Genomic DNA, 23,314 nt, shown 5'->3' on the forward strand with positions numbered 1-23,314 from the left:
AGCCCCATCGAAAGTGTATTGCAGTAGTCCATTCTGTTGTGACTGTCTTAATCACATAGTATTACATTTTCTAGGGAAAACTTATTTTGCATATCATTCTGTTCTTTCTGATTGACATTTCCATGCCTGGAGATATTTATCAATAGCTCCAAAGCCAGGTATTTGATTATTGTAACATGAAGTTCAGTGAGGAAGATCAGCTCCATAACTTCCCTGATATCTCTTTTAAGGGCAGACTGTGCTTTTTCTTTCTGTTCTTCCCTCCTCCCCCTTGCATTGACTTATTTTAATTCTCTCTTTAAGTTTAGAATTGGCCCAGGAAAAATAAAGAATTACAGAATTCAAAACTAAAAATTATTTGTTTCATTATTTTTCTAAGCAATCCCTACTACAAGTGTTCTACTTTGTTTAAAGTCATGCATGTTGAAATCTTTAGGAAGAAGACAAAGAGCTTTTCCCAATTCCTGCGATGAATCTCCAGTTTTTCTTCAGACTGCATAAATTGTTTCTTTTGAACAGAGAAAGGGACGTGGTGGCTCAGTGGCTAAGACGCTGAGCTTGTTGATCAGAAAGGTCAGCAGTTTGGTGGTTCGAATTCCTAGCACCGCATAACGGAGTGAGTTCCTATTACTAGTTCCAGCTTCTGCCAACCTAGCAGTTCGAAAGCATGTAAAAATGCAAGTAGAAAAACAAGGACCATCTTTGGTGGGAAGGTAAAAGCGTTCTGTGCACCTTCGGCATTTAGTCATTCTGGCCACATGACCACGGAGACATCTTTGGACAGCGCTGGCTCTTCAGTTTTGAATCGGAGATGAGCACTGCTCTCTAGAGTCGGGAACGACTAGCACACATGTGCGAGGGGAACTTTTATTTTAAATTACCTTGAGCAAAGAAGACTTGGCACCCCTGGAAAATAGGTAATAAGAATAAAGGAGAGCTAGAAAAAGTGGGCTTAAGTGGTGGAAAGAAAACTAATAGGGAGAGAAGGAATGTTGCTTTATATTGGCTATCATGCAATGACAATAAGCAGTCCAAGAAAAATAAAATAGTTCTGATTCTATACAAAATGACAAGGAAGCTCCTGAGTGAGGAAGGAGATTTAATTAAATAGTTTTTATTTTATTTTATTATTATTTATATGCCACCCATCTCACTGTTGAAGCGACTGGGAAGCTTGCAAAATGATAAAAGAGATAATACAAAATAATTTTAAAAAATTAAAAAATTAAATAGAGATCAAATTCCAACTGCAGAAACTGAGTCTGATTTCTGGTGCACTCCTTGGATGGGAAACCCGGAGGCGTCCTCTTCTACTTCTGTATAGAAATAAAAGAGTTTGTGTTTTGTCTTTCCTTTTTTTAATATATATAGTTTTTTATTTTTTTTTCATTTTCATAACATAATCACATGTATACTATTACATAGCCAACATCGTATTGTATTATTAAATGTTTACATCAATATGATGTAAGACCGTCCTTGATTCTGTATGAAAATGGGTTTCTTCCCTTTGGATTCCCGTACCAAGCCACTTTTCTGGCTTCCTTTACTTCCTTCCTGGGGCTGAGAGAAAGCAGCTGGCCCAAGAGTCAGCCAGCCAGCATTGCACCTAAAAACACTAGGACAATCTCCCAGCTTTTTTAGTCTGTACCAAACTGTTTCTCAAACTTCATTGGTTAAGAAATATGAAGCTGGCTTCATATTTAAGGGCCTTCTTCGTGGTGGCCCCCTTTCTATGGCTCAGCAATCCCCTTCCCAAGTTATGCTTGGCCCCCAGCCTCTTGCTTTTCCGATACATGGATTTATCAGCAGATCTGATAAATCATGGAACTGATCAAATGGTCAATTTGATTATATTGCTGCTGCCCAGGCATGAAATCCTCTTAACTTCGCTTCCGGTTCAGAACTGAGAGCACATGCAGAGAGCGTCTGTGATGATGTCTGGGCGGGTGGGCGAAGCCTCCCACCGCCACTACCGGTTCACCTGAACCAGGGTGAACTGGAAGAATACCACCTCTGCTGCTGCCATTGGTGGTTGGAGTTTTTTTTTACGGGTTTATGTTTATGTTGTGATTTTTAATTCTGTAGGCCACTTAGAGTCACCTTTGTGCAAGTTGGGTGGTCCTATAAATTTAATAAATAAATGAGAGTGAAATATTAGAGCAGGTGAGTGAAATACTGCCCAATTTGAAAAACCAGACGAGTCGATATAATGTTGGTTCATGTTCAGATGCTCGTTCTAAATTTGATCACAGTACAGGTCCCCAACTTATGATCGCAATTGAGCCCAAAACTTCCATTGCTAAGTGAAACAGTTGTTAAATGAATTTTGCCCTGTTTTACAACCTTTCTCGTCATGGTTGTGAAGTGAATCACTGCAGGTTGTTAAGTTAGCAAAACAGTTGTTAAGTGAATCTAGTTTCCCCATTGACTTTGCTTGTCAGGAGGTCACAAAAGGTGATCACATGATCACATGCAACCATCATAAATATGAACCAGTTGCCTGGCATCCAAATTTCGATCATGTGACTACAGGGATGCTGCAATGGTTGTAAGTGTGGAAAAAAGATCATAAGATCATTGAATGGTTATTGAATGAACTGTTGTAAGTCGAGGACTACTTTGTAATACAGTACCTCTTTTGAAGGGCTTAGCTGTGGAATAAAAAGGTATCTAAAGTCCCAGTCTTGACTGCTAAGAAATCACCCCCAACCTAATTAACAGAATAACATAGTTGGAAAGGACTGTCAGGGGAAGATTTCACCCTGAACTAATGAGGTCTGGAATCGACGACTTTTCCAAACAGCATATCCTCAAGAAGCGAAAAATAAAACAAAACCCGAGAACATGTTCTAATTAAAAACAAGCTTTAATACAAAAATAACAAAATAGAAATAAAACAAATCTATCTAATTGTTACATTTTGGCAAGAACAAATGTTGTCCGCCTTCTTGAAGACGAACAAAGATCAAAAGGGAAGAAGTCTCTGGAATGTGTGATGTATTATAAACATGTTAAGCATGCGCAATAAATCATGATAAAGGCCTATGACCTGCGCAGTAACTCTTTCAGCTCAGCTAGCAAACAATTTAACGCAGTGACAAGGACCATATAGGTCATCTAGTCCCACTTCCACCCACCCACCCATGTAGGAGACCCTACACCATTTCTGACAGATGGCAGTCCAGTCTCTTCTTGAAAGCCTACAGTGATGAAGCTCCCACAAGGTCCGAAGGCAACTTCTGTTCCATGGTTGATTGTTTTCAGTGTCAGAAAATTCATCCTTATTTCTATGTTGAATCTCTCCTTGTTCACTTTCCATCCATAATTCCTTGTCTGGCCTTCGGGTGCTTTGGAAAATAGATTGAAAGCCCCCCCCCCCTCTATGGCAGTCCCTCCACAATATTGGAATACTGAATAGTGGGATTAAACAGGACTCAGTTCCCACGGTTGAACCCCAAGAATAGGCAACCAATAGCCCTCACTCGCATGAGCAGGAATACAACTCCCATCGGCGGCATTGGCTGGAGAAGGGATGGGCGTTGGAGAGTTCAACATATCCAGAGGGCGCTCGGTTGGAGAAAGCCGACGCCTAAAGCTCTCGCGAGGCGGGGCCAAGTTGGAGCGGATAAGGGAAATCGAAAGTGGAACTTGAGAGTCTGTCTCGACTTCGGAGCGAGAGGGTGATGGCCGCGGGCGAAGTGGCTTACCGCTTTCCGCTTCTGGTCGAGGGGAACTGGGGTTGCAGCCTCAGCAAAACCCTGAAGAACAAGCTCCTCTGTTACTTCCAAAGCCCGAAGAGATCGGGAGGAGGGGAATGCAAGATCCAAGTGGATCCCGGCAAAGAAGAGCAGATCACCGTGTATTTCGCTCAGGAAGAAGGTAGGTGTGATAGGGGTCGGGTTTCGTTTCTCGCGGGGAAGGAGAAGAGATGCGATGCGGCCCTTTTCGGAAGAATATCGGGAAGTTCAATAAACAAACTCATTGTGTTCGGATGAGAGACGCCCAGGAGAGACGCCAATTAGAATGAGAAGCAAACAGTGAAAGGTAGTCCCAAAGGTGCTCCCCCCATCCCCAAGAGACAACTGGTCTTTTCTTGTTTTTCTTTGAAGACCTTTCGCTTCTCAACCTATAGAAGCTTCTTCAGCTCAGGTTCTTGGATGAGAAGCGAAATCTCTTCAAACAAAAGTAAGAAAGTCCAGTTGCCTCTTGGGAGGGTGGGGGAAGACCTTTAGGTCAACCATGACCAGGATGACTGGAGAACCTCCATAGACAAACAGTAAGGTAGATGACACCAAACCGGATTCTAAACTTGGCCAAGCACACTTCGTTTTTACTTTTTTACATTAAGATTTGTTACAACCACCCCCTTAATCAATATCCCTTACGATATCCCTTAATCGGGGATATTACAGTCCTCAGAAGAGCATGCTTGTTTCATTTCATCTTGTAGTTGAGGCAACAGACTAAAAAGTGAGAGACTGAATTCAAGTCCTGATTTAGCCATGAAAGCCAGCTTGGGGAACTTTGGACCAGTTACTCCCTCTTTAACTCCCTTCACAAGGTTGTTGTTGTTGGGAAAATAGGAAGGTGTGTTGGCTATGTTTGCTCCTTGAGTTATTTAAAAATATAATAAAGGGAAATAAATATAAAAGTAAAAATGTAGTGGCTCAAAATCATCCTAAAAATATAGTAAACTTGAATGCTGAAGATGTTTATATATTTCTTCAGACCCTTTCTTTATTTCCTTGTATTTGCTGCCAATACATTGAAACCGAATTCCAGGAATTGTACTTAGTCTACTAAAGTTTACATTTGTTGCTATTCCAGCATATCTAACGTAATCTCAAATAGGGATTTACCTGCTTAAGTGACCCAATATCTTGAAAACATACTATTACTAGAACATTCTGTTGTTAACTGTAATCCTGAAGTGTTACTGAATTTTGAATTGGTTTGAGAGTTGATGTAGTTCTGAATATCTTTCATTCCTTCTAATTAGAAAATGTTTAAACAACCAAATGTCTTTCAGAATGTAGTCTTATCGGCTTCCACAGATTGGAAATAGAAAGTAGCTGTATTCAGCCTGGTGTAAACCCAATCTCAGGGGATTTCCTAACCAATTGTATTGTTACGTAAACCAGCTTGCTTTCAGTTCCTGAATTCCAACCAATACCTCAATAGCTCATTTTTGATATAAGATTAACTAGGTCAAATGACAGCTATCCTTTTCTACATTTCTACAGTGAGAGAGAGCGTTCTTAATATTAACAGCCATGAACTCAGTCTGCCAGACATGAAGACAATAAAGCTAACTGTCTCACTGCCTTCAGTAGAAGTAGCACCTAATAACAATGTGCCTCTGGAAGAGCAAGATCCAAGCCAGGTAAGTATGTGCACTATACTACTATAGTCCAATTACATAGATAACATCTGTACTTTGTATGCTCTGTACACATTTGTTTTGGAGACTATGGCTGTGCTAGTTCACATATACCATTAATGATGGTTTGTGGAACTAACTGTAGTAGCTTTATGCACATAACAGAAAACCAATTTGGTGTAGCGGTTCAGATCCTAGAAACCAGGAGAGACTGAGCTCTAATCCCCATCCCACCCCTACCTTACATATGAAAGCCAGCTGGGTGACTTTAGGTCAGTCCCTCTCTTTCAGTCCAACCCTTGGAAAGATAAAATTTTATTTTATTATTATTTATATGTCACCCGTCTCACTGTTGAAGCGACTTTGGGCAGCTTACAAAATGATAAGAGATAATACAAAATAATTAAAATTTAAAAAAATATTAAATTATTAAAACCCTTGGAAAGGTAAAAAAAATTAATAACAACACTAAGCCTTACATTGGTTTACAACATGGGTGCCAAACTAGATCGGGTCACATGACGTATCATGAAATATCACATTGTTTTTTGCCTTTGTAGAGCTGGGTTGGGTGTGGCCTGTGTGTGACGCATTCAGCCCGCAGTCTGCTAGTTTGACACCCCTGGTTTATAAAAATATTTCGTTCCACACCCCTTACTGAATTTAAATCAAACAAGCTGCATTATGTTTCAGTATAGCAATATGATTGCCAAGCCTTTAAAAGCATGTTCTTAGGCCACTTACTAACTTTAGTGCTAAGGATGAAGTTAGCTCGAGGAACAATATCCTCAGGAAATTGATACATCTACGTTGCGCACATCAGCTTTGGCCTTGAGCATCTCTGTAGCAGAATATGCCGTCCCAGTATGGGACACATCTGCATATGCAAAAAAAAGTTGATATCAGTGAAACAGTATGCTTAGTGTCAGGTTGTCAAGAAAATATATCCTCTCGTTGGCATTGTTCCACCTAAGTAGCAGTAGACACCCAGAGAACTAAGCAAAAGAATGATCCTCAACATCCTCTGAATGGACATATACCCCAAACATGCTGACTCAAATCTAGGAAAAGCTTTATGGCAAGAACAAACATACTTGAAGGTAAGCAATAACAAAATTGAATCAAAAGATAGAGGAAGGAGACCGTTGAGCAAGGAAGAACATTAAAAGAGGATATGGAGGAAGGATCCAATCTCCCTTGTACAACTTGGAAGACCATGAATAAGTTGAGGATTGGAATGCCTAAGGATATAACTAATATTTCAGTTAGAGGCTCTTAGCAGTTAACAATATGCTGTGTGAATATGGAGAGACAAAAGGCCAGCCCATCTGCTGGTTTGTTGGCTTTTATCAGAAACATGTTCTGATAATGATTTATTTTTGGTCAAGGACAAAGCCAAAAAGGTGCTTCATTCTGGCAGTCTAAAGATTGATCTAGACATGGAAGAAGAAGAAGAAATTCTAAGTCAGGACTTCATTGCCAGGGGTGTCCACAGCAATAGTCTATGTGACATGGAGGACAGTATATTTTTATTTGTGCATTGAGTACAAATAAGGCCATTTCAACAAAATGACAGCATACAAAGTCCTGTTTTTTTAAATGTGTGAAGGACATGTGACATTGCCTGTCATTTTGAAGCCCATGGCCATTACTTTGAATATCCTGGTTACACTGTTAAGAATCATGCTTTCTTCAAGAAGGTATTGTGGCCTCATTTAGACACTAAAATACAAATATATTATGCTTTAGCATGATGTGTACATCAAATGTTGAAGTGGCAAGTGTTGAAACATTCTACTGGAAATGCAAAAATGATTGCTGGGAAGGTGAGATGTATGGTCCATAACTTTTATACCAATAACACTTAGACTTATACTGCTTCAGAGTGATTTACAGCCCTCCCTAAGTGGTTTAGAGTCAGCGTATTGCCTCCAATAATCTGGGTACTCATTTTACTGACCTTGGAATGTTGGAAGGCTGAGTCAACCTTGGGCCAGGGAGAATCGAACTTCTGGCAGTCGGCAGAATTAGCCTGCAATACTTCATTCTAACCACTGCACCACCATGGCTCATAATCAAAACCTAGATATAGCATTCCTTGAAAATTTACCAGAGAGTTTAAGTGAAAATACCCAATGAATAAGTTTTGCAAAGGAGGAACCTATATTATCCAATATGAATTGTCCTTCCAGTTGGCAAGTTCAGGGAACTGTTCTAGAATAGTTTTGTTTCTGAAGTAGAGGTCTGACTTGGGCATCTTACAGTTTTAAAAGTGAATTGTATATGCTCCCATTTTGGGAGCCCTACAAATAATTTTGCTTACTTCCCCTGCTGGTTATTCAGTTATTAGCTGATGAATTTCATGGGTGTAATCTTTCACCTCTTTTGGGGAGATTAATTAGCAGTAGAGGGGTTTTTTTGTAATATGGATTGACAGGTTAATTGGTCTGAGTTAAAATCAATTGAAAAAGTAAGCAATATCATCTTTCTAATGGTTACTTGTTGCCTTACTTTTAGAGGCCTGCCATAGCTAAAGAAACCCATCAACTTGGTAAGTTACATTACTGAATTATTGTTTCACTTGCTGGGGAAATGCTGGTTTGGTATAGTATAGTATATTTCTTCATGGTCATTAACTCTTAAATAAAAGACAGCTACGGTGTTAAGTCACTGATTTTAACAAATGTCAGATCTACAATCATCACTAATGGAGCAACTTTTTCTTCAAGTGACCATTGCTGAAAGTTCTTTCTAATTCAAACAATGTTTTTGTTTACGTTTTACATAAAGTAGGTGAACGTTCTTTTTGTAAACTACAATTCATACAATGTTTCAGATTACACAGAAAAGGAGGCAGGAAAATTGGCCATCCAGGAGGGATTCAGAGTTGTGGTAACAGCAGATGCAGGCCGGGAAATTCAGATTGACATATTGGAGCTATACTTTGAGAATAAGAGGCATTCTGGCGGAGGGCCCGTGAAATCCTGCATTAAAGATGGACAACAATTCATCGTCACCTTTGAAAATGAAGCAGGTAATTTCTATAACAGCTTTTACCTGACATATTTTTAAAAGATGGGCTATTTCTACTTTTCTTACTCTTGCTATGAAGATCATGTCACAAGTATTTGGGGAGGTGCATTTTCTGGTCTTGAACAAAGTGTGGGTCCTTAAAAAAATAGTCAAAATTTCACTTCCCCTATTACATGCAAGTTCATAAGAAAACGTTGAGTTCTCACAAGATTTGGTCATCTTCCAAGGTGAAGGCTGTTTACATTTTAGCATTCTGCAAACATTGCTGTCTACATCAGGGTTTTTTAAGTTTTTGTCTTCATACCTTCCTTTAGTGTACTGTAGTCTTAATGTACCCACCGCCCCTAAAAATCTGATCACCAAAGTGAACCCCCAAATGAACAATGAAGACAATACAATGAAATTTGGGGAAAGGTGTGTGTATGTATGTATGTACATACTGTATGTATATGTATTTGTGTCTGTGTGTTTACTGCATATGCACACATACAGAATACACATACAGAAATCTGAGCTCTCTTTGCCTACACACACACACACTTTTGTGAGAATGGAAGACTTTGGTTAGGTGTTTTTGTACAGTTTGTGGAATGTTAGTTTTTTTAAAAGTACCTTTCTCTTCAACTAGATGCTCAAGAGGTTTTGCAAAGAGATCGTCATCAAATCAGTAACATTGCATTTCATGTCAAAAAATACCAGCAGGAATTGAGTCAAGAGCTATCATCTTCTCTAGTGGTTCTTGAGAATGTGCCGAAGACTACAATTGAGTGCATGCTCATTCTGTTGATAGAGACTGTGAGTGGCCTCTCAGAAGAAGACAAGGATTTTGATGTGGAAATGGTGCCTGAATGCAATGCTGCTGTCATTGCTTTTATCATGCCCATTGGTAAGAAAGCATCAGGAATAAAAAAATAATAATAAACATGCCTTGCATACCTTGTTTACAGCCATAGCACTTTCAAATTCTTTAGAGCTTTTCATTGAGCAAGATGTGGAAAAAAAAAGAAGGAGCTTTGGGACTTTAGGAAGACATGACTGATTTAATCATTAAAATCATCACTTCTCACACAGATAAAAGTTTTAAGGCAACACAGAAGGAAACTAGGCATTTACATTGGACCATTAAGACTCTGCAGTTTTGAAAGTTTCCACCAGCCTCACCAGCCATAAACCTCACCGCACGTCACTGGTTCTTAAGTAATCAGTCTTAAGTCGAGGACTTTTTGTAGACTGCAGTTGAGCATACTTGCCTGTTTAGAACAGCAACTTTTACATTAAAAAAATAGAATGAACAGGGTTAAGTAATCAGTGACATCTAACTTTTTTCTTGTTTTTGTTTCGATTTTGTTTTCAGAAACAGACAAATTTATCAAAGCATTCAACCAGTACCATAGGGTTAAGCAACAAAAGATTTCAGCTCGGTCTTTGGAAATGCCTAAAAGCATCTTGGTTGAAAATATTTCCCCTGAAATTCCTGAAGACTATATTATTATCTATTTTGAAAGCAAGAAGCACGGTGGTGGTCTGGTGCTGGATATCAATTACACTCCTGAAGACAATTCTGCCATAATTACATTTCAGGAGAGCAAAGGTTGGACACTAGCTAAATATAATTTCATTTGGTCAGTGCAAATCCAATTATTCTTGGGCCTGATGTATGTTTAAATGTGTAGTGAGGGAACAAAGAGGTAGAGGGCCCGTTTATGGAATATATCACTTCCTGTTTCAGAAACAGTTGGTCTCTCTCTAAAGACATTTGCTAGGTAATAACTGGAGGAAGGCATAATATTATCTTTTGTTTATGGATCCTTGTGGAAATAGAAAAACAGAGTAAGCCTTTAGTTGAATCCAGCACAGGTGGATTTTGTTTTTGGTTGTTCATAATCAGTGATTTCTGGGGCAGAATTTTTTCCAAGGTCAGTACTTTCCAATTCAGGGAGGTTTGACAGCTGCAAAGTTTTATGGTAGTTACTTTACAAGCAGTTGTGAAAATGGAAGAGCAGGGAGATATTGGCTGTCCTTGACTACTTCCAGTAATTGGATAAGAGGAGAGAGAGGGAAGCATCAGCAAGGAAATAAGAAAGACATGCAGTGAAATACCATATTTTTCAGAGTATAAGAGGCACCAAGATTTTGAAGAGGCAAATTAAAAAAAGGTTTTTGCACTCTGTAGACCTCCCCAAAACCGCCCGTTTTTTGCGAAAACAGGCCCATTTATGTAAAAAAAAAAACAAAAAAAAAACCAGAGCATGCATAGCCCTTAGGAGGCTTATAGAATGCTCCTGGGTGCTGAGAGAGGCAAAAACAAGCAAAAAACGGCCTGTTTTTTGCTCATTTTTGTCTTGCCCATCTCCCAGGAGCACTCTGGAAGCCTCCTAAAGGCTATGGACGGCCATTTTTGCAAAGGGGGTGGTGGAGTGGGATGCCAAAAATGCTGTATTCAGTGTATAAGACGCACCCAGATTTTCAGCCTCTTTTTTGAGGGAAAAAGGTGCATCTTACACTCTGAAAAATATGGTAAATGTCATAATTGAAATCATAAGTCTGGGAAAGTTTCCCAATTCTTTGCAAAACCCACATCTTGATTCATAATCACTTTATCTGAAAGGCTACACTATGTAGAAGCCTGCTGATCCCATTCCTGCTCTGTACCCTCCATCTCTCTAGCTGAGTTCTGGGCTACAGGTAGTCTTTGACCTACGGCCACAATTGAGCCCCAAATTTCTGTGGTGAAGCAAGACAGTTGCTAAGTGAATTTTGCCCCATTTTATGACTTTCCTCGCCACAGTTGTTAAGTGTTAGTAACTGTTAGTTACAGTTGTTAGTAATATGGGTGTTATGTGAATCTGCCTTCCCCACTGACTGCTTGTCAGAAGGTCACAAAAGGTGATCACGTGGCCCTGGAACATTGCAACCATCATAAATATGAGCTGGTTTCCAGGTGTCTGAGTTTTGATTACTGACCATGGGGATGCTGCAACGGTCGTAAGTGTGAAAAATGGTCATAATTTACCTTTGTCAGTGCTGTTGCAACTCTGAAGGGTCACTAAACAAATTATATTGTAAGTTGAGGACTACCTGGATTTGAGTATAACTGGTTCTCCTCCCCCTCAAATTAAAAAGTTTCATTTGAGAAAAGTAGCTAAATTGCTGCTGCCTGTTCTTCAATGGGAATGTTTCTCCATGAGTTGGAATCTGAATGGGACAGAACAAAAGTTTGAAATAAATGGCTTCGGGTTTCTCTTTTAATTAGACTTATCAGGTCCAAGTGATTTTGGGAGTGCCTGGTATACATCTGACAATGGAGCAACAAGGAATAAATAATGCTTATAAAGCCAATGCTTTATGACTTGACATAATGTTTATTTCATTAGCTACAGCAAGCTCAGTACTTCAGAAAGAAGACAGTTAAATAAGATAGCAGGGAGCTTAGGTTTAGCTTGTAAACAGATAAGCCAAACAAACAAGCAAGCAAGCTATAAATTACGAAAGCAGAGAGGATGAGTTTCCCCATCTGGGCAAAGAAACATGGGAGGGAAATCAAGACACCTCTGATGCTTCTGTTTCCTTTGCCAACTTTAACCTCCTAATTCCAGTTTTCCCCAGGGCTTTGGGGCAGTTGCCAGTTAGCCAATAATTTACTTGTGTGGGGACAAACAATGATACTTTTAACTCTTTCTCACTAAATCCATACCAATGTCCTCTTTCTGAAAGTGGATGGAGGGTTTAGAACTATGCAAAACTTAACTGTTACAATTGCTCAGTGCCTTACAATGAATTCAAATGTATTTTAAGTAAAAGTTGCAGGATGGATTCTGTGAAGCTTTTTTTCTAACTCTGTTTTCCTCTCCTTTTTTAAAAAAAGTTGTAGTTACCATCTTGGAGCAAAAGCATTCGCTTATGAATGTTCCTGTTTCTGTTTATCCATACTACGAATCTTTGGGATCGGCCGTGTATGGGAAAGAAAGACTACAATTGAAGATGCCAGATCCATTCCCTGTGTCTATTGACCCCTATCACTGGAGGTTTCTACAGCAGAACTACTGTTTACTTCAGGAAATAACACGCGAAATGGCAGGCCATTGTTGTGAGATCAAATGGCCTTCTGAACTCTGTGGAAATCCAGAGATCATGGTACATCCTTCTCATGACTTGTCAAAGAGAAAACGATCCTTGGTTAAGATCTGGAAAGAAGATGCTTTCACTGTTCTTACACAGATCCTGTCACGGCAGAAAGTTGCCAAGCATGAAATAAACTTTGAATTGTGGGAAGCCATAAGAAACAGTCTAGTAAAAGATGACATTTTGATCATAACAGATGCTTCAAAGAGAGAAGTGGTTTTGGTGGGGGCAGCAGGCAGTGTAAAGGAAGCAGAGGAGGAAATGAAGGTGCTCATAGAAAATGTTGTTAGAAAGATGGAAAGAGAGAGATTGACAATAGAGGAAACCATATCGATTCCTGCTTGCAAATATGCCATTTTATGCAATTGTGGACTACAGGAGAATATTTTCTCAGCATATCCAGAGCTAAAGATGATTTACGATGCTTCCAAAGAACTTATAACTCTGCGTGGCTTACCTGCTGAAGTTTTTAAAATAAAAAGTGACACCCTGGAAAGAATGTCCAGCATGGTTCAGAAGCCAGTTGATATTCATTCTAATATTCTTGTTTTTCTGCAACACGTTGATAACGAGTCTCTGTCTCAGCTCTTATTCTGGACCAAAAAGATAAATGCCTACTATGAACTCAGTGAAAAGTCTGTATTACTGTTTGGAGGAATTCTTCAGGACCTTCACAGAGCTGAAGAGGAACTCAAGAAGGATCTGACTTACCAAAGTATTGCACTGGAGGATTGCACAGTTACAAAAAAGAATGAATGGCTGGAACTAACGGAACAGTTGTACAAGGCATACAATTGTTCAGGTGAAACCATCATAATTCAAGAACAGGAAGATAAAATAGTCATTGCGGGTTATTTCAAAGAAGTGGCCACTGCCCATCAGAAGCTCTCTGATTTCGTTGACAACCATACATACATTCAGAGAAATATCCAAACTAAATCTGCTGCTGTTGTAATGTATATACAACAAGAAAAGAGCCCAAGCTGGAACAATTTAAATGGGCAAGGTGTAAAAATACATTTTGGCACCCTGAAAAGTTGCAAAATGATTTCCCTTGAAGGACCCAGAGTTGCAGTTCTGAAGGGAGTCGAGCTTTTTCATAACATCCTGTCTTCTCTCCATACTATTAGCATAGTCATTGATAAACCAGGGGCCAAGTCATTCTTCAAAGAGCGAGAAGAGTTGTACATTACTGGTGCAAGACAAGGGTTTAACTGTTTGATCAGGATTCAGGAAGGCACAGAAGAGGTTGAAGAAACTGGAGAAGGTGGGAAAGGCTATGGAGAGGAGCAGCAGTCGTGCTATAAAGTGAAGCTAGGAAATGGTATTCTGGTAGTTCTTCTGAAAGCCGACTTGACCAAGTGTTCGGCTGATGTTGTAGTCAACGCATCGAACGCAGAATTGATGCATATTGGTGGCCTCGCAGGTAAGCTGCTGGAAGCAGCAGGTCCAGAGCTACAAAAAGCGTGTAAGGACCAAGTGAGGCAACATGGACCTTTGAAGCCTGGTTGTGCAATCATCACAGATGCTTGGAAGCTGCCATGTAAACAGGTGATTCATGCTGTTGGGCCAAGGTGGCAAAGTGCCGAAAAAGAAAAATGTATAGAGCTGTTAAAAAAGTCTGTGAGGGAAAGTTTAAAGCTAGCAGACAGCTGCCAGCATCGCTCCATAGCTATCCCTGCCATAAGTTCTGGAATTTTTGGGTTTCCATTAAAAGAGTGTACCCATTCCATTGTAACAGCCATCAAAGAAAGCTTAGAAGATTTTTCTGACAACAGCTGCCTGAAACAGATTTACCTTATGGATATCAGAGATGATACTATTCAAGCTTTCTCTGAAACCCTGAATGAAGTATTTGGGCCCTCACTTTCTACAACCTGCCCGCTTCCCAAAACTAAACATTCTGCTGCAAAAATCCAACCAGAACCTCAAACGTTGGTGACAGCTGAAGGCTTAAAAATACTGCTTCTGAAGAAAGGAATTGAAGAGGCAACAGTAAGTAGACTATTGTTATTTTAATAAAGAATTGAGGAGATATGTGATAAATGCAGCCATGTATATCCACATGTTTTTTTTTAAATGTAACAAGCCAGGATTAATAGTTACCATATTTTTCGGAGTATAAGACACACCAAGATTTTGAAGAGGTAAATTAAAAAAAAAAGTTTTTGCACTCTGCAGACCTCCCAAACCACCTGCAAACCTCATTTTTTGTGAAAAACAGGGTTTTTCACAAAGAGTTTGAAGGCCTGTGGGCTGGAGCGGGGGGGAGAAACAAGCAAAAAACAGCCTGTTTTTCCTGAAAATGGACCTGTTTTTTTCAAAAAATTGTAATGGATAGCCTTTAGCAGGCTTGTAGAGTGCTCGGGGGCTGAGGGGGGTAAAAATGAACAAAAATATGGCACGTTTTTAGCTTATTTTTGCCTTCCTCACCTCCCAGACCTCCTAAATCTTCTGGACATCCATTTTTGTGAAAGGAGCGGGGTTTCGGGAGGCCAAAATGCTGTATTCATGTATAAGACACACCCAGGTTTTCACCCTCTTTTTTTGGTCCGAAAGGTCCGAAAAATGTGGTAGCTTATAGTTAAGCAGGCACTAATGTTCCAGAAATATGAGAAAGCATGAAGGAAGATGGAGAACTCATAACAAACTGCTGTGCAAACACTTGTTTGTTTGTTTGTTTGTTTTATTGGATTTATACGCCGCTCTTCTCCCAAAGGACTCAGGGTGGTGTACAACATTAAAAAAAACACATATTACAAAAGTTAAAAAAGAAATTAGATAGAGTATCCAAAAACAAACCCAATTAATATGAACAATAACATTTTAAAAATTAGATTAAAATTAACAATTACATCAATCGTTTATTTTATTTTGTTCAGGCCAGGCCAGCCAACTTTTTAGGGCGCGTGGGAAAGACCGGAGGTCGGCAATTATGCGAAGCTCCGGGGGCAGCTCATTCCAGAGGGAAGGCGCTCCCACAGAGAAGGCTCTCCCCCTGGGGATCGCTAGCCGGCACTGTCTGGCCAATGGCACCCTGAGGAGGCCAACTCTGTGGGATCGCACTGGATGGTGGGAGGCTACTGGTGACAGTAGGTGGTCTCGCAGGTACCCTGCATTTTGTTTACAAAATGTATTCAGAATGATACAGTAGTACAGATGAAGACAATTAAAATCTCAGCAAGTTCTTCTGCTGTACATGCCCAAGAGACCTCTTTCTTTGTATCATCCTTGATGGCTAAGGCTGCACAACACAAGTTGTCACTCTCTTTACTTACTCTTTTAATTCCAACAATATTCACCTATATACTAAAAAGATCTTTGGACATAAGCTGGTAAAAAAATGTTAGTTAGAATTGTATAGTTGAATCTGTAGTGGGAGAAAAAACAGGAATGGATGAATGAATGAATGAATGAATGAATGAATGAATGAATGAATGAATGAATGAATGAAATTTAATTTGTTAGCCGCACCCTCTCCAAGCGGACTCGGGGCGGCGTACAATAAAACACATACAATATACATATAAAATACATATACAAATACAAATAAACACATACACATACATATACCTGGAGGAGGTAACACTCATAAAATATATATAAAAATACAATTAAAATAGCTATTTAAAACACCCTCAGTTAAATTACAAAATTTAAAAAACCCGTCAGGAGCAATAGGATAAAACTATGGTTGAGCCAGGCCAGCTAATTGGAAGAGGTGGGTCTTGAGCTTTACACGGAAGGAGCGGAGATCAGAGGTAATCCTGATATCAGGGGGGAGGTCATTCCACAGGGCTGGGCCCGCCACAGAGAAGGCTCTGCTCCTAGGCGCCGCCCCCCGACACTGTTTGGTGGACGGCACCTGGAGAAGTCCCTCTCTGTGCGAGCGAATTGGTCGTAGGGATGTATGGGGCAGGACGCGATCCCGCAGGTAACTAGGTCTGAATATTATACAGCAAACATAGGTAGGTAGCAGAGGTGGTATTCAGCAGGATCTGACAAGTTCTGGAGAACCGGTAGCGGACATTTTGAGTAGTTCAGAGAACCGGTAAATACCACCTCTGACTGACCCCGCCCCTATCTATTCTCTGCTTCCTGAGTCCCAGCTGATCGGGAGGGAATGGGGATTTTGCAGTAACCTTCCCTGGAGTGGGGTGGGAATGGAGATTTTGCTCTATCCTTCCCCTGCCACGTTCACCAAGCCACACAGACAGAACCGGTAGTAAAAAAAATTGAATCCCACCACTGGTAGTATTATTGTATGTATGTATCTTTGGACAATATTCTCCATGTTGATATACAAAGGTTCAGAGATGCCTGTTGAATATCTCAATTATGATTAGGTATTTTTAGTTATTCATAATATTTGCACATGCCAGTGTTTTGTCAGGTTGGTTCAGGTTTGAGTCCTTTCAGTTTTAATCATCTATTCTAACGTGTCATTTTTAGACTGATGTGATTGTCAATAGTATTGCCAAAGATTTGCAGCTGGACAAAGGACCACTTTCCAAGGCCCTTCTGGCCAAAGCAGGAGCAGAACTCCAAGTGGAATTAACCCAAGAAGGTCAAGGGAAAGACATCAAGGAAGGCTGTGTGCTCAAAACCAGTGGTTATGCTCTGGGCTGCCTTCATGTTCTTCATGCTATTTTACCTGCTTGGAATCGAATAAAGAAATCAGAAAGCAAGGTAAAGATCTTTTTGATACCCTGGATACATAACTTGGTGTACTGATCATTACCTTCACTAGAAATTTGGATGGCCTTTGATGCATTTTTGCATAGCTGTTCAGTGATGCTGCTGCAGTGAGAATGTATTTGTGTACATGTACTCTTCAACAGCACTGTTATAACAGCACTGAAAAAAGTAACTTTGGATTTTTTTCACACTTACGATCCCCTTGGTCACGTGGTCAAAATCCAGAAGCTTGCAATATGACTCATATTTACGACGGTTGCTGTGTCCGGGGTTCATGCGATCAGCTTTTGTGACCTTCTGACAAGCAAAGTCAATGGGGAAGCCAGATTCACTGAACAACTGTGTGATTAACTTAACAGCTGCAATAATTCACTTAACAACTGTGGCAAGAAAGGTTGTAAAATGGAGCAAAACTCAGTTAATAAATATTTCACTTAGAAACATAAATTTTAGGCTCAATTGTGGTCATAAATTGAGAACTACCTATAAACACACAGTGTGCTGTATGTGTACCGTATATGCACACGTATATACTGTATGTGTGTTCACATGCATACAGACACACACACACACACACAGAGATGCATGCAGATTCTATATATATCACCCTGGGCTAAACAATTCTGGACAAAACAGACTGCTTAACAACCACAGTTAGGTCTGGAAACTCTGTCTCTATGCAACATGGTTTTTATGCAAAACATCACATGACTGTGATGGACTTACTATCTTACTTCCACCATGGTCGTTAAACAAATCGCCCAGGGTCAATAACCGAGACATCATGTGAATGCAATTTTCAATTTTACTGCTGGATTCTCCATTGATTCTGCTTTGAAAGCCATCTGGGAGGTTCGTAAAGGCGATTGTATCACTGTTGGATGCCATGACAGTCATAAACAGCCATGGGGCTGTAATGGTTAGAATTCAGTATTGCAGGCTAATAACTCACTGCTTGCTGCTAGGAGTTTGATTCTGACTGGATCAAGGTGGACTCAGCCTTCCATCCTTCCAAGGTTGGTAAAATGTGGGCCTAGATTGTTGGGGGGTAATAGGCTGACTCTGTAAACTGTTTAGAACAGAGGTCCCCAAACCCCAGGCTGCAGTGTGTTTGGAACTGGACCCTGCAAGTGGCGGGCGAGCGCAGCTTCGTTTGCACTTGTGGCGGGTGCATGCATTTGCTTGCATTTGCCCGAGCAGTCGCACTCACAGCTTCATTTGTTTGACTGGTGTGAATGCTCACCTACCGCTTGTGCAAATGGAGCTGCGCACATGAGCACAGATGCCTGCTGCTTGCATGGCACCATCTCCTCTCCCCCTCCTCGCCTGTTTGCAAAGCCAGGAAGGCTGGAGAACCCTGCCTTAGAGAGGTCTGTAAATCACTATATATAAGTGATATATAAGTGTAAGCACTATTGCTAAGTGCTATCAGTGCCCATCAGTCATATAACCGTGGGGGCATGGCAATAGTTGTAAGTTTGAGGAATGATCATAAGGTTACTTCTTTCCACACTGCCATATTTTGAAACAGTCTCTAAACAGGACATTTAGTAAGCAAGGACTTCCTGTATACGACAGTGGATGAGCTTCATAAGTGAGTAGGCTTTTAAGCAAAGCCTTAATGTCCTTTATTCATAGTTCTTTATATGCTACCTTTCACTACTCAGGTTTCATAATTTAATATGAATCAGTAACTGCCTCTTTAACTTTAGTGGCAACGAAGAAGGAAAGAAATGTCAAGTGACTAAGAAAATTGTAGATAACTTTTCCTCAATCTAGCTCACATATAGGTAGTACTCGACTGACAAGTTTGCTTAGTGACCATTTGAAGTTACAACACTGAAAAAAGCTACTTACCACCATTTTTCACACTTTTGACCATTGCAGCATCCCCGTGGTCACGTGATTTACATTTGGATGTTTGGCAACGGTCTCATTTTTATAGCGGTTGCAGTGTCCTGGGAGTGGTGGGTTCTGGCAGGTACGGCCGTACCGTTAGTAGTCAGGAAGTGCGGCCACCGTACTGGTACGGTGGCTCATTTGGCCCACCCGCCTTACCTGTTTTTAAGGCAGCTGGGCCAATTGTGCACGCACGCACAGCGTGCGGCACCTGCGCAACTGATGAGCAGCTGGGCAACGCAGGGGCGGTGGAGTGCGCATGCATGCACAGCGCACGTCTGGCACGTGCACAAATGGACCACGAGCAGCAGACCGGTAGCAAAGGTGAGAGCAACCCACCACTGGTCCCAGGGTCATGTGATCCCCTTTTGCGATCTTCTGACAAGCAAAGTCAACGGGGAAGCCAGATTCACATAACAACCGTGTTGCCAATTTAACAACTGCAGCGATTCACTTAACATCTTTGGCCAAGAAAAGTTGTAAAACAAAACAAAACTCACTTAACAAACTTCTCAATTAGCCACATAAATGTTAGTTGTGGTGGTCATAAGGATAAGAACTACCTGTACCTACAGTACTTTCATCCATTTGGCGTTGGATGTCTGTATCGTCTACTGGTTTGGGGTAGTCCAGCATGATAACACAATGTGCTGGCAAGTTAACTGATGGATACATCCTTTTTCCCGATTAGCACAGCTGTATCCATGTTCCAATGTTTTTTCTCCAAAACATTAATTTAATTAACACCAAGCCATGCATGTTTAATTGTAGACTAATCATTTTAAAATATTCTAAGACAATTTTGTTTTGCGATCCCCCAGCACTTAGGGAACATAATTGAGGAATGTTTGAAAGTCACCGAACAACTCTCTCTGAGTTCCATCACCTTCCCAGCTATTGGAACTGGAAATCTCGGATATCCCAAGCAATATGTGGCTAAACTATTTTTTGATGAAGTTTTCAAATTCAGTCAAGCTGAAAATCCAAAATCCCTTAAAGAAGTTCATTTTGTGCTTCATTCCAGTGATGCCACCACCATACAGGTATTTTTTTTTATTTCGCTGCAGTTTCTTTGAAATGTGTTGCGCCCTAAACATTTAGTGTCATGGCAACACTGTAGACGTTGACCTTGGAGAATCAAGAGTCTGCTTTAATAAAGTTGTGTTTTGAGTAGAAAGCAATTCCTCTTCAACTTTCATCTCTTTTCTGCAACCTGCCCTATATTGCTTTTCCTTACCCCTCCTATTAGAATCGTGCTGTTTCTTTTCACCACCTGGTCACAATTCTAAGAAAAATACCTAATGGTCCCAGAGCTGTACAAAGCATTCAAATAAGTGGCTTTGCGGGAATGCAAACAGTGTACCTCTTTTCAGGTTATTAAAATAACTGCATCCTCTTCACGGATTCTCTAGCGCAGGGGTGTCAAAGTCGATTTCATTGAGGGCTGCATCAGGGTTGTGTTTGATATCAGAGGGCTGGGAGGAGCGTGGCCATGATGGGTGTGGCCAGCTTGACACCACTCATGTCAAGGCCAAGTGGGAAGGTTCCCTGAGACCCTCTCTCAGTCTCATTATAATCTCCTTCCTTCTCTTCTTTTTCCTTCCCTCTTCGTTCTCTCACATATGCCCACCCCCAACCTCCATTTTCGCTGGCAGAGGCACTATGGGTTGGTCCTTTGCTGTTTCCAGACCGGCCTCATGGGCCAGATCTAAGTACCCCATGGGCCAGATCCGGCCCACGGGCCTTGAGTTTGACACCCCTGCTCTAGCTGTTTCAAAAGCTGGTCCTGGCTATCTGCAGTTGTATGCACGTACAGCCCCCCTTTTCATTTCTGCCCAAGTTGTTGTGAAGCTCGATCTCCAATTTGCACTTGCTTTCTAGTCTGTTAATTGTGTTTCCCCCTTTTCTCATTAGGCATTCATGGATGAATTAAACAGTAGGTTGAACGTAAGCCAAACAGGCTCTTCAGTGCCCAAAGTTTCATCTGAGAATTTTCAGCAGAGAAGTCAAGGTAAAACTTAATTGTGGGTCTTTGGAGGTCTCTGAGCTTGGTGGGGATTTTTGGTTTTTTTGATGATTCATTACCAAGCTAGGTAACATCGGTGCATGTGTAATTAAGAAATTGAAATCTTTTGTAAAAAAAATGAGAAAAGAATAAATATAGTGTACCAGAACATTGTAAAGCCTTAACTTGAGTAAAACAAAAATGACTAATAAGGTCCAAGGAAAGAAAGGATATTTTATTGTCTTCTGTTCTGTGCGAAAAGTTAGCTTTCCCTTGACAGAGAGCTCTCTGTGCTATAGAGGCGGGGTGGGGTGGGGGTGATTGTCCATATGGCAGAAAAGATATATCCAGTTTTACATCTTGGGAATATTTTAGCTCAGGGCCTCCCAATTCCTGGTCCATGGACTGGCACCAGACTGCGGCATGCCAAAAACTGGGCCCCAGAAATAAGCAAAGCCCCAATCGCAGGATGCAGGCAGCGTATGAAATAACGCCCTTCCGGTCTGCAGAAAAAGCTCTCTCCACGGGATTGGTCCCTGGTGCCCAAAAAGGTTGGGGGCAGCTGCTTTAGATCATCTTGAAACATGTCCCCTGCCTGTCCTTTGCCAGAGTTAGTCATACCTACATGGTAGACTCATTGCTTAATGACCATTTGAAGTTACAGTGATTTCCAAAAAGCTACCTACAGCCTAGATTTGAGCCCCATGTGGCCACATTTTGCGTGCTTGGCAACAAGCCCACATTTATGGCCATTTGCAGCACACAACCGTGATTTATTCGCATTTAACTGACATTTACTTCTGGTTTCTAGCAGAAATCCCTCCACGGCAAATAATGAGTTTGCTTAACAACAATGACTGCTGCCAAAAAGAAAAAAAAATCATAAAAATTGGGGGCAGTCACATGATGAACCCATTTTAGGGTTGTCACAGCTTATGACCGATGTTGTGGGCTCAATGATGGTTGTAAATCGAGGACTATCTGTATTCCAGTGTCACTGGGTGCTCTGGAGAATACGAGAGGTCAGACATTTTCACGTCACAGAAGCATGTGCAGCTCCTGGAAGAGGCTTTGGTACAGGGGCTGCAGAGGCACAGAAACCCCTTCCATTCTTCAGGATGCTAGATGGGGCTGCAGAGCAGTTGCTTCTCTTCCCTCTTAAAGATGACTCTGTGTGTGTGTGTGTGTGTGTGTAAGGGTGTATGCAGTAGTCTGGGGGGAGATGGGATGAGTCACCAAATCAAAGCAGCTCTTTGGAAGTTTGTGCAGCTGCCTCCTCGTATCTTTAGAAACCTCTCAGATTCTTGCCCTTCCAATGACCTGTTTGTTTAACTTCTGAGATAGGGGCCGATTTTAGACATCAGCTAGTAGATGCAGCTTGGAGTTTAAAAACAGAAAGCAGGTGTTTCCAATAGTTGTGGCTTCAGCAATAATAGATAAAGAGGATGAAAGGGAGGCAAGGTCACACAGCCTTGAAGTTTGTTCTTGCTGGTTTATTGTACGCCAAACACCATGGCCACAATGTAAGGCCTTTGAGCCATATGTGGCCTTGAACACCTAGGAGGTTTCATCTCAGAGATTGCCAGAGATACAATTCCTCAGGAGGTCGGAGAAAAACCCTTCAAACTCGCAGCGGGGGCGGGGGCCATGACTGAAATACCGCTACAAAGCTGGGACTCTGGACTCAGTTTATTGTGTTGGAGGGTGTTGGAACAGAATGTTGACCGGGTGAGTTATTGACCAACTCAAAGAAAAAAAAGAAAAAAGCTGATCCTAATCTTAAAAAGGGTCCCGAACCCTGGGGAGAGATTGCCAGAGATTATCCAAATATTATCCACACACAGAAGAAAATGATTAAACGTCTAACCATAGTGAAATTCAGTTAATTTTATTCCATTTCAAGAGCAACTAAGTGCAAATGGAGGGCAGCTTAATTAGTGTTCTTATTCTACTGTTTTTAGGATAGGACACCTGTCAGGGCACTTCAGAGCCAAGAAAACATTATAATACTCATGCCCTAAATTAAGTGATGTCTAAATTGGACAAACATTTATTAAAATTTTTAATTAAATCTGGAATGTTGTCCTCTATCTTAGCGTTCTGAACTATCAGCTGAAACTATATTGAATTAATGAACTTGATATATATAGAGAAATAGAGAAGCGTAGGATAAA

At 40.8% G+C, this 23,314-nt stretch overlaps 1 protein-coding gene across 1 annotated transcript in view; it reads left to right on the forward strand.

Annotated features, from left to right (window-relative positions):
• Nucleotides 1–3,593: 3,593 nt before the first annotated feature.
• The window catches only part of LOC309382469 (protein mono-ADP-ribosyltransferase PARP14-like), a 32,733-nt gene continuing 13,012 nt past the window's right edge, over nucleotides 3,594–23,314 (forward strand). Inside the window, exons 1-10 of the mRNA XM_081934013.1 lie at nucleotides 3,594–3,882; nucleotides 5,247–5,386; nucleotides 7,901–7,934; nucleotides 8,220–8,417; nucleotides 9,045–9,302; nucleotides 9,771–10,007; nucleotides 12,282–14,533; nucleotides 16,991–17,227; nucleotides 19,957–20,178; nucleotides 21,050–21,146. Coding sequence (XP_081790139.1) covers nucleotides 3,687–3,882; nucleotides 5,247–5,386; nucleotides 7,901–7,934; nucleotides 8,220–8,417; nucleotides 9,045–9,302; nucleotides 9,771–10,007; nucleotides 12,282–14,533; nucleotides 16,991–17,227; nucleotides 19,957–20,178; nucleotides 21,050–21,146 — 3,871 coding nt within the window. The 5' untranslated portion in view covers nucleotides 3,594–3,686. The remainder of the gene's footprint in view (nucleotides 3,883–5,246; nucleotides 5,387–7,900; nucleotides 7,935–8,219; nucleotides 8,418–9,044; nucleotides 9,303–9,770; nucleotides 10,008–12,281; nucleotides 14,534–16,990; nucleotides 17,228–19,956; nucleotides 20,179–21,049; nucleotides 21,147–23,314) is intronic.

The sequence above is a fragment of the Natrix helvetica genome, assembly GCF_964273705.1.
Source record: "Natrix helvetica genome assembly, chromosome: 1".
NCBI classification, from domain to species: Eukaryota; Metazoa; Chordata; class Lepidosauria; order Squamata; family Natricidae; genus Natrix; species Natrix helvetica.